The sequence below is a fragment of the Coregonus clupeaformis genome, chromosome 40 (genome assembly GCF_020615455.1).
Source record: "Coregonus clupeaformis isolate EN_2021a chromosome 40, ASM2061545v1, whole genome shotgun sequence".
In the NCBI taxonomy this organism is placed as follows: domain Eukaryota; kingdom Metazoa; phylum Chordata; class Actinopteri; order Salmoniformes; family Salmonidae; genus Coregonus; species Coregonus clupeaformis.
In genome coordinates this window covers 12,600,866-12,611,883 of record NC_059231.1, presented here as the reverse complement: position 1 = coordinate 12,611,883, position 11,018 = coordinate 12,600,866, and the positions used below count along the sequence as shown (strand labels likewise).

Genomic DNA, 11,018 nt, shown 5'->3' with positions numbered 1-11,018 from the left:
TGTAAGCCAAAACCATTTGAGGACATGGTTCCACCGGCATTTATTCAGTTATGCAACAGTGTACTCCATTGTTCAGCTACACTTCAAAAGGTCCACTGGACAAACACTCACTGCCCTTGCCTGGCTACCCAGGCTCCTTGATCTGGCCAGTTTCTTCTGTAGCGAACGACAGAGCAGTGGAAGAATACATGAGTAATCCGGCTAGCACTGCACATTGTAGTATCAATCAAGCCTTCTCCACCCTCTATCAAACCAATCTTTCAGAGGCAAACAAAACCATCACTGTTCATGCAAATAAAATCACTAATTCCTTTGAGAGACGTCTTTATTCAATAAACACATGTATTGAATAAACATGCACAAGTATTAATTTATTCAAACTAGAATATGATACTTAAAATTGTCTAACCAAGGGTTGAAAAATCACCATCCTTAATTGAGCTACTTTTTAATGTTACTATTAAAAGCTATACATTAATATTGAAAAGTTGTATAAAAACTACACAGAGCAAAATATAAAAATACATATATAGTGGTGTAAATTAGTGTTAATTTAAGCATGTTCTCTGCAGACCTCCAGAGATCAGTGAACTGTGCAAGAAACACATGAGATCCTTCAAAATGACCTCCCAAATTGAGTGAATGGTACACTTTCACTCTCGGAAGGGATTAGACTCAATAGCATTTGTTCTACCTTATGAGTGTTAGTGCCTTGCATAACCTTACTGTATACTTTTGAGAAATACTGAAGTCTTACCCATCCAGAAATCTCTCCATGTAACCGTGTCATTAGAGATTTTCAGCCCTTAATAGTCGTAATGCTTCTTTCCCGATCTGTAAATCAAGCAAAGTGGTTACTCTTACCTGCTCCATCTTTACGTTACCACAGCTTGTGAAATACTCACTTCCCCTTTTCCCCCTGTAAGGTCTGACAGCTAGTAAGAACTTCCTGGTGATCTTTCATATCTGACTCAACAGGATCTCCGAGTGTCCAGGAACTCTAGTCTTTCTTCGCTAGCATCGGCTGATCTTGAACGGTATAGCTAGCCTTGGGAGGGCTGATGCTCACTACCAGGCAAGACAACAATGCAAGCTTTTCTCCAAGGGTTGCGGCTCTCGGTGCTGCCTTCTCTTTCCTCTCACAACATGCTGACTTGTCCACTGTGCTGGGGCTGAAGAGGTCCTGTCTGGAAAAAGTAATCTGCAATCTTCCACACTGACCTGCTGAGGCTCAACTGAAGTAGCTTGTAGCTGTAACAATCCTACAAGTGCAATGCTGGCTAGGTGATGCGTGTGTCTCTCCCTAGAACTAGCCAACACTCCCTTTCCATCCAGCAAGATATATATATATATATTTTTTACATTTCAAAGAAGTTCAGAGAAAACAAAACATTCTGAGGATATTGATTCGCAACACTTGATTAGTGATTACGGACATGAAAAAGAATCCAATCCTTCAAACTTTCTCTGAGCCAATGACGCACTATACTTCAAAAGACTTTACTACACAACTTTATTTAACTTATTTCCACTTTTCAAAAATATTTTAACAATCTAGAATTCAGTTTACTGCATACAAGTAGTGTAAAACATTTCCTCAAATTGTTTTCTGCACTACTTATAACCACTTGTCACACTAATGAAATTACTGAAATACATACTGTTCTCGAAATACAAATAATAATACACTTGATATGGAGAATCATATTAAACTTCAGAGAGAAAAAAAATAAAATAAAAATAAATAAAAAGGGAGGACAGCTCTAGCCAATTTGAGGGCCTGATGAGTCTACGCCCTTTTGACAGAACCAAGTTCTTCAAAACGACAAAGATGAGAAGACCAGAGAAAATCTATCAATCTACAGCAAAATAACGTAGGAATTTTCAAAAACGGACTGGAGTTAGGAGTAAAAAAAAAGATTTAAAAAAACACTTTCTGATTCCACAGGCACAATACATACACTTCAGATGCACAAAAGGAAAAAATATAAAGTGGGGGAACATCTACCACAAAGGAAGGTACTAGCTACACTCTTTCACTTTGTAGCTTGCGTACAGTCTTTTTTTAGGATTAGTCTCCCGTTAAAGCTGTGGTAACTTTCTGACTTCTGTTCCTCTTAAATGCTTTCAGACGACTGCCTAAAAAAGTACAGTAACCTGCAGCTTTCCTGGTAAATCCTTGCTCATCTCCTCTCCTGCTAAGAATTGAAGCCTGTTGAATGGATACAGGATAAAACAAATTGTTATTCTAGCGTTGCGTGGGCTCATGCTGTACTACACAGTCAGGGTGTGCACAGTATTTTTCCAAATGGAACTTACCCTAGCGTTTTAAAGTATCAATAACGCTGAGAACCGTAGCCGCCGCCACTTCCACTTCCTGAGCCATAGCCACCTGGAATGAACAATGATTGACAGATGAGTGTTGTGTCATCAGATAGGCACATCGTCTCATCCAGCTCAGGGAGAGAACACTCACCTCCATAGGGGCTGGCAGAGTTTCTGCCACCAAAGTTGTTTCCCTTCATGGGGCCATAGCTGGATTGCTGTCCTCCGTAGGTACCAAAGTCATTGTAATTTCCACCTCCTCCACCACCAAAGTTTCCTAGCGGTCACAGAGATTTGCTTTTAGAAGATCCGACATCAAATTCAATTACCGTGGGTTACTGTGAATGCAGCTCAATGAACCGATCACAATATATCCTGGCTAAAACATGCGTTTGTACCTCCCAAGTTGCCTCCGTCATTGTAGTTATCATATCCTCCTCCCTGGTTTCCATACCCAGGACCTCCTCCCCCATAACCCCCCCCACCACGTCCACCACCGTAGCCTGGTCCTCCACTATAGTTCCCACCTGCACAGAACAGGTTACAAAACAGAGTACTCCGATCAGAACGGGTTACAAAACAGAGTACTCTGATCAGAACGGGTTACAAAACAGAGTACTCCGATCAGAACGGGTTACAAAACAGAGTACTCCGATCAGAACGGGTTACAAAACAGAGTACTCCGATCAGAACGGGTTACAAAACAGAGTACTCCGATCAGAACGGGTTACAAAACAGAGTACTCCGATCAGAACGGGTTACAAACCGACCACTCAGATCAGAACGGGTTACAAACAGACCACTCAGATCAGAACGGGTTACAAACCGACCACTCCGATCAGGACGGGTTACAAACCGACCACTCCGATCAGGACAGCGACCAAAAGCAGAGCACTCAGATTTGAGCAAGCTCTCTTCTAGTGATGCAGCTTTGTGTCCCCCCCCCCCTCATCTGATTATCCACTAAACGGTATAGAAACATTTACCATCTCCCTCATATCCTCCTCTTCCTCCATAACCTCCTCTTCCTCCACCGTAGCCTCCTGTAACACAAGATCAAATGTTTACATTTATTGTGTGATTACCTGTTCTTAAGTTCCATGTCAAATGTAAAAAAAAAAAGGTGCTTACCTCGTCCAAAGTTGCCGCCACCAAAGTTGCCACCTCTACCCATGAAGTTCCCAGAGCCACCACCCCTACCTAAAAAATAGAATGGCCCAATATTGACAATGGAGCGCATTCTATATATGTGCTTCTCTAAAACAGTCACACATTTGTACAAGCAGTATAAAGATTGGTTATTACGCTTACTCCTCTGATTGGACGCCTCCATCATTTCCTGTTTTGAAAGTGCTTTTCTGACTTCACAGTTGTGTGTGTTTATTGTGTGGTATTTTTGAGCTGAAAAGAAAACAAGAGAAAATACTTAAACGGATTGTTTACTGATGTTTCAAATGACAAATTCAAAACTGCAAAAAAAATGAATAAAAAAAAATAAAAATACCCAAACATACCGACTATTTTATCCACAGTGTCATTGTCATCAAATGATACGAAGCAGAACCCCCTCTTCTTCCCAGTTGCGCGTTCCTCCATAATGTCAATGGTCTCGATCCTCCCGTAGGGCTCAAAGTACTCCCTGATGTGGTCCTCCTCTGTGTCCTCCTTGATCCCCCCGACAAAGATCTTCTTCACCCTCAGGTGGGCACCTGGTCTGTTGGAGTCCTGAGACAGACAAGCAGTGAACACACACCAGTCACACCTCCACAACAGCAAACGCACCTGAAATGTGAAGCAGACTTTGCTTACCTCTCTCGACACAGCCCTTTTAGGTTCGACAACACGCCCGTCCACCTTATGAGGGCGAGCTGCCATGCAGGCATCAACCTCCTCCACACAGGAGTATGTCACAAAGCCGAACCCTCTCGAGCGCTTGTTGTTTGGGTCCCGCATCACCTACAGGAAACCAACGTATTAGCTTACATTACTTTAACCATTTGGTGGGTCTCCCAGAAACGCATTGTAAACACTAGACACTTGTGTGTAAAATCAAATTGCGAGCGAAATGCATACATACCACACTATCTGTGAGGTTTCCCCATTGTTCGAAATGGATCCTTAAACTTTCCTCAGTGGTTTCAAAACTGAGGCCCCCAATGAACAGCTTCCTGAGCTGTTCTGGCTCCCTAGCTCCCTGTTAAATTATTCAAAACAGGAATGTATGTCACACATAACAATGCAACTATATAGACAACAGCATACTATCTTTTTACTAAAATTGTACAGTACACTTGACTCCAATATATACGTGTAAACGTTCTAATTTCACACCGCCCAAAGGCAGAACTACTGCATTAGAATGCAATGCGCCAGCCAGGCTATTTAAATGGTTACAGACAGAGCCTTATATTGAGAATATTTATATAATGCCCTGGTTATGGTTTTTGGGGGGTACAGTAATCAGCTCTGCCCAATGTCCAACAGCAAGACAGACTTATGCTGATAAAAAAAACACATAAAATTTTAGGAGAGATAGTGTAACCATCACATTAGCCACGACTCTGGAACATTCTTGGGGAAACAACAATTCGCCATTTTGAAAATATTATTTAATATACTTTATAATGCAAATACCATTTCTAGTGGGTAAATTCATTTATCAAGTTAAATGCATGTAACTACTACGCCTACTACTAGGGCTAGGCGTAGCCTGCCTTACATTTTAAGGCATATACCGTTATTATACCGGTAGCTATGTATCCCAACGATACATTCAAGCGCTTGCCTACAAACCAAAATGTATGCAACATTGAAACCGTAGCCCTCTATGACTGGCATGATGCAATTTGATAGCCAAATGTTCAGAGACGCATCTGTGCTAGCTAGTTAGCTAACGTTGCTTCCTAAAAAAAAATGCGGTTAGAATGCGCACCTTTTATTGTTGCTGTAACATTATCAAAATAAAAATCTGTTTGCTCCAAATACACTTTGCACTCTGTTACGTTCATCTCAAATATACAGAGATTGATAAACATTAAATATATTTATAACATCATCACCTCCATTTTGCAGCTCCTTGGTTCTGAGAAGACAGGCAGCTACTGCACCACGTGATTAGAAGTCTGCGCTTGTGCAGCGGTTATAACTGGTCCAGGGTCGGTTCTTGTCGTTTTATCAGAATAAACCGGATAGGGAAAGCTGATTTAAAGTCAGTTCAGTATGTTTAGAAACTGAGGTCCGTTGTTTATAGAGAGCAATAGTAATGGAACAGATAGAACATCTTTGGTAATGGCGTCTTTTTGTAGGAACTAACTGCGCCTTTCTTTATACCTCAGTGACTCTGCCATGGCTCGTTGGCCAATGCCTATGGGGAAATAATGGGCTTTTGGATGAACTCCAAACATTAGATCTGTGGTATGCTATGCTTGCGAGGCAAGCAACACTGAAGCATGTATGAGAGCATCAGCTGTTCCGTAGGACTGTGTGATCACACTCTCCATAGCAGATGTGAGTAAGACCTTTAAACAGGTCAACATTCACAAGGCCGCCAGACAGATTACCAGGATGTGTACTCCGAGCATGCACTGACCAACTGGCTAGTGTCTTCACTGACATTTTCAACCTGTCCCTGACTGAGTCTGTAATACCAACAGGTTTCAAGCAGACCTCCATAGTCCCTGTGCCCAAGAACACTAAGGTAACCTGCCTAAATGACTACAGATCCGTAGCACTCACGTCTGTATCCATGAAGTGCTTTGAAAGGCTGGTCATGGCTCACATCAACACCATTATCCCAGAAACCCTAGACCCACTCCAATTTGCATATGGTCCCAACAGATCCACAGATGATGCAATCTCTATTGCACTCCACACTGCCATTTCCCACCTGAACAAAAGGAACACCTACGTGAGAATGCTTTTAATTGACCACAGCTCAGCGTTCAACACCATAGTGCCCTCAAAGCTCATCACGAAGCTAAGGACCCTGGGACTAAACACCTCCCTCTGCAACTGGATCCTGGACTTCCTGACGGGCCTCCCCCAGGTGGTAAGGGTAGGTAACAACACATCTGCCACGCTCATCCTCAACACAGGGAACCCTCAGGGGTGCGTGCTCAGTCCCCTCCTGTACTCACATTTACATTTTACATTTTAGTCATTTAGCAGACGCTCTTATCCAGAGCGATTTACAGTTAGTGAGTGCAAACATCCCTGCCGGCCATTCCCTCCCCTACCCTGGGCCAATTGTGCGCCGCCCCAGGGGTCTCCCGGTCGCGGCCAGCTACGACAGAGCCTGGATTTGAACCAGGATCTCTAGTGGCACAGCTAGCACTGCGTTAGACCACTGCGCCACTCGGGAGACTTACTCCCTGTTCACTCATGACTGCATGGCCAGGCACGACTCCAACACCATCATTAAGTTTGCCGACGACAACAGGGGTAGGCCTGATCACTGACAACGATGAGACAGCCTATAGGGAGGAGGTCAGAGACCTGGCCATGTGGTGCCAGGATAACAAGCTCTCACTCAACGTGATCAAGACAAAGGAGATGATTGTGGACTGCAGGAAAAGGAGGACCGAGCACGCCCCCATTCTCATCGACGGGGCTGTAGTGGAGAAGGTTGAGAGCTTCAAGTTCCTTGGTTTCCACATCACCAACAAACTATCATGGTCCAAACACACCAAGACAGTCGTTAAGAGGGCACAACTAAGCCTATTCCCCCTCAGGAGACTGAAAAGATTTGGCATGGGTCCTCAGATCCTCAAAAAGTTATACAGCTGCACCATCAAGAGCATCCTGACTGGCTGCATCAATGCCTAGTATGGCAACTGCTCGGCCTCCGACCGCAAGGCACTACAGAAGGTAGTGCGTACGGCCCAGTACATCACTGGGGCCAAGCTTCCTGCCATCCAGGACCTCTATACCAGGCGGTGTCAGAGGAAGGCCCTAAAAATGATCAAAGACTACAGCCACCCTAGTCATAGACTGTTCTCTCTGCTACCGCACGGCAAGCAGTACCGGAGCGCCAAGTCTAGGTCCATAAGGCTTCTTAACAGCTTCTACCCCCAAGCCATAAGACTCCTGAACATCTAATCAAATGGCTACCCGGACTATTTGCATTGTCCCCCCCACCCCCTCTTTTACGCTGCTGCTACTCTCTGTTTATTATCTATGCATAGTCACTTTAACTCTACCTACATGTACAGTTGAAGTCGGAAGTTTACATACACTTAGGTTGGAGTCATTAAAACTTGTTTTTCAACCACTCCACAAATGTCTTGTTAACAAACTATTGTTTTGGCAAGTCGGTTAGGACATCTACTTTGTGCATGACACAAGTAATTTTTCCAACAATTGTTTACAGACAGATTATTTAATTTATAATTCACTGTATCACAATTCCAGTGGGTCAGAAGTTTACATACACTAAGTTGACTGTGCCTTTGAACAGCTTGGAAAATTCCAGAAAATGATGTCATGGCGTTAGAAGCTTCTGATAGGCTAATTGACATAATTTGAGTCAATTGGAGGTGTACCTGTGGATGTGTTTTAAGGCCTACCTTCAAACTCAGTGCCTCTTTGCTTGACATCATAGGAAAATCAAAAGAAATCAGCCAAGACCTCAGAAATACAATTGTAGACCTCCACAAGTCTGGTTCATCCTTGGGAGCAATTTCCAAACGCCTGAAGGTACCACGTTCATCTGTACAAACAATAGTACGCAAGTATAAACACCATGGGACCACGCAGCCGTCATACCGCTCAGGAAGGAGACGCGTTCTGTCTCCTAGAAATGAACGTACTTCGGTGCGAAAAGTGCAAATGAATCCCAGAACAACAGCAAATGACCTTGTGAGGATGCTGGAGGAAACAGGTACAAAAGTATCTATATCCACAGGAAAACGAGTCCTATATCGACATAACCTGAAAGGACGCTCAGCAAGGAAGAAGCCACTGCTCCAAAACCGCCATAAAAAAGCCAGACTAAGGTTTGCAACTGCACATGGGGACAAAGATCATACTTTTTGGAGAAATGTCCTCTGGTCTGATGAAACAGAAATAGAACTGTTTGGCCATAATGACCATCGTTATGTTTGGAGGAAAAAGGGGGTCGCTTGCAAGCCGAAGAACACCATCCCAACCATGAAGCACGGGGGTGGCAGCATCATGCTGCAGGAGGGACTGGTGCACTTCACAAAATAGATGGCATCATGAGGAAGGAAAATGATGTGGATATATTGAAGCAACATCTCAAGAGATCAGTCAGGAAGTTAAAGCTTGGTCACAAATGGGTCTTCCAAATGGACAACGACCCCAAGCATACTTCCAAAGTTGTGGCAAAATGGCTTAAGGACAACAAAGTCAAGGTATTGGAGTGACCGTCACAAAGCCCTGACTTCAATCCTATAGAAAAATTGTGGGCAGAACTGAAAGAGCGTGTGCGAGCAAGGAGACCTACAAACCTGACTCAGTTACACCAGCTCTGTCAGGAGTAATGGGCCAAAATTCACCCAACTTATTGTGGGAAGCTTCTAGAAGGCTACCTGAAACGTTTGACCCAAGTTAAACAATTTAAAGGCAATGCTACCAAATACTAATTGAGTGTATGTAAACTTCTGACCCACTGGGAATGTGATGAAAGAAATAAAAGCTGAAATAAATAATTCTCTCTACTATTATTCTGACATTTCACATTCTTAAAATAAAGTGGTGATCCTAACTGACCTAAGACAGGGAATTTTTACTAGGATTAAATGTCAGGAATTGTGAAAATCAGAGTTTAAATGTATTTGGCTAAGGTGTATGTAAACTTCCGACTTCAACTGTACATATTACCTCAATTACCTTGACTAACCTGTGACCCCGCACATTGACTCTTTACCGATACCCACTTGTATATAGCCTTGCTACTGTTATTTTACTGCTGCTCTGTCATTATTTGTTATGTATTTTTATTTTTTATTTATCTATTTTTTTTACTTAACACTTATTTTTCTTAAAACGGTATTGTTGGTTAAGGGCTTGTAAGTAAGCATTTCACTGTAAGGTCTACACAGGTTTTATTCGGCGCATGTGACAGATAAAATTTGATTTGATTTGGTACACACAGGTTTAGGAGGTCTTATACATTTGGTTCTATGAGATAATCTTCATCAGCTAATGTCACTTTTGGTGAATTTTGAATATTTATGTAGCCAATACAAGCACATAAAGACTTCATAATTCATAAAGGTCATGTTAACCGACTGATATTATCCTGTGTTAAACTCTGACCTTAGTTTATCACAAACACCATTCTTTCCCCATTCATTTCCCCCATAGGAATGGCTGAACGAACTAGAGGTAACTCCGAAGATAGTACAATGAGACAGATATTTCACCGGATGTATATGTGAAGCATCCGTTTAGCGTTTCCACTCACTACCAAACTATGGTAGTGAGAGGAAGCCCACTGGCCGGAAGTGGGAGAAGACGGAACGAGATGGATTTTTTATTTTTTTACGACTCCTAGCTGGCGATACCCCAGGGTCGTCACTAGTTACCACATCCACAAAGTTATAAACCCCGCCTATTTCTACATTTATCTTCGTAAAATCGGATTTTAAACCTAACCTCAACCCCAACCTTAACTACACTGCTAACCTTATGCCTAACCCTAACCTTAAATTAAGATCAAAAAGCAAATGTTTTTTGTTTTCATGAATTTGTACGATATAGCCAATTTTGACTTTGTGGCTGTGGTAACTAGTGGAAACCATAACCCAGAGCCATATAAGAGTTCGGTCGGGGCTGCGTTCAGTACATAACAACATAAAATTACGTTAAATTGAACGGAAATAGTGCTGCTATGAGGATCAGTTGAAAAACCTGGAGGGGTTGAACTTCTGGCTTCGAAATGCACCTATGCCCTTTAAAAACGTCAGTCATTACTTCAAGCTAAAATCCGGCACATCCACCGAACGGAACAAACGTACCTCAAAGTCTGGCCAAGAACGTCCAAGAATATTTTTGGGAAACGTGTGGTTAAGTACACACCGTTCCACAACGTAGGAAACGTTCAAGTGAACCGAACGCACCCCAGGTTTTAGGACGGCTGCCATGTTGCACTGCTATTGGCGACATTTTTGTGATGATACAAGCAAAACAGAGCAGCGAATTGAACTGACGTTTTTATTAATTAAGATTCTGGATAACGTGTATCCTATGGAACGCCGTTTGGGTCTTTGCTTGTCAAAAAAGATACACGTCAAATAACACTATTTGACGGGTCAAATAAGCTTGTTGACCAATCAGGACCTGCATATGACTGCACGTCACATCATAATTTTACGCGTTCCTTCATTTTTTAGGTAGTTATTACACATTGATTACACTCTCACTCGTATTTCATATTTCACAACTATTCACCGATACGTATGAACGAGCGCAGACACACTTCCCTCAAGCTCTGGACTGGTCATAAAAAAGATAGCTAGCTGATGGATGCAAACAATGTTCTTCCCCAAAAACACAGCAAAACGACATAATCTGTTTCAGTAGTTATAGTTAGCTAGCTAACCTGCTATGTGTGTTGAACACTATTACAGAGGAAAAACCATACAACGTGGATGTTTTGGAGCCTGATAACTCTATGGGGGAAAAAAAGCACTTGGGTATTGAGTAGACTGATAGCCCATTTCATTGATCCC

General features: G+C 42.5%; 1 protein-coding gene across 2 annotated transcripts; it reads right to left on the bottom strand.

Annotated features, from left to right (window-relative positions):
* Positions 1-380: 380 nt before the first annotated feature.
* Positions 381-5,475, bottom strand: LOC121555132 (heterogeneous nuclear ribonucleoprotein A3-like). Of its 2 annotated transcripts, none has more exons than XM_045212079.1 (11): positions 5,385-5,475; positions 4,403-4,519; positions 4,135-4,281; positions 3,840-4,050; positions 3,637-3,726; positions 3,457-3,525; positions 3,312-3,368; positions 2,724-2,852; positions 2,477-2,602; positions 2,320-2,392; positions 381-834 (listed from the first exon to the last, which is right to left on the bottom strand). In XM_045212079.1, the coding sequence occupies exons 1-10, from the start codon at positions 5,388-5,390 to the stop codon at positions 2,337-2,339; spliced, it is 1,008 nt and encodes a 335-aa protein (XP_045068014.1). In that variant the 5' UTR covers positions 5,391-5,475; the 3' UTR covers positions 381-834; positions 2,320-2,336. The 2 variants fall into 2 exon arrangements, with proteins under 2 accessions (XP_045068014.1, XP_041724869.2); XM_041868935.2 differs by lacking the exon at positions 381-834 and adding an exon at positions 1,497-2,212.
* Positions 5,476-11,018: the final 5,543 nt, after the last annotated feature.

What these genes read in the sequence shown, in the direction of transcription:
- LOC121555132 (XM_045212079.1), bottom strand. An exon ending in GGAGGCGTCCAATCAGAGGA is followed by an intron (nt 3,526 to 3,636) that starts GTAAGCGTAATA and finishes TCTATTTTTTAG; the next exon opens with GTAGGGGTGGTGGCTCTGGG. An exon ending in CTCTGCCAGCCCCTATGGAG is followed by an intron (nt 2,393 to 2,476) that starts GTGAGTGTTCTC and finishes TGTTCATTCCAG; the next exon opens with GTGGCTATGGCTCAGGAAGT.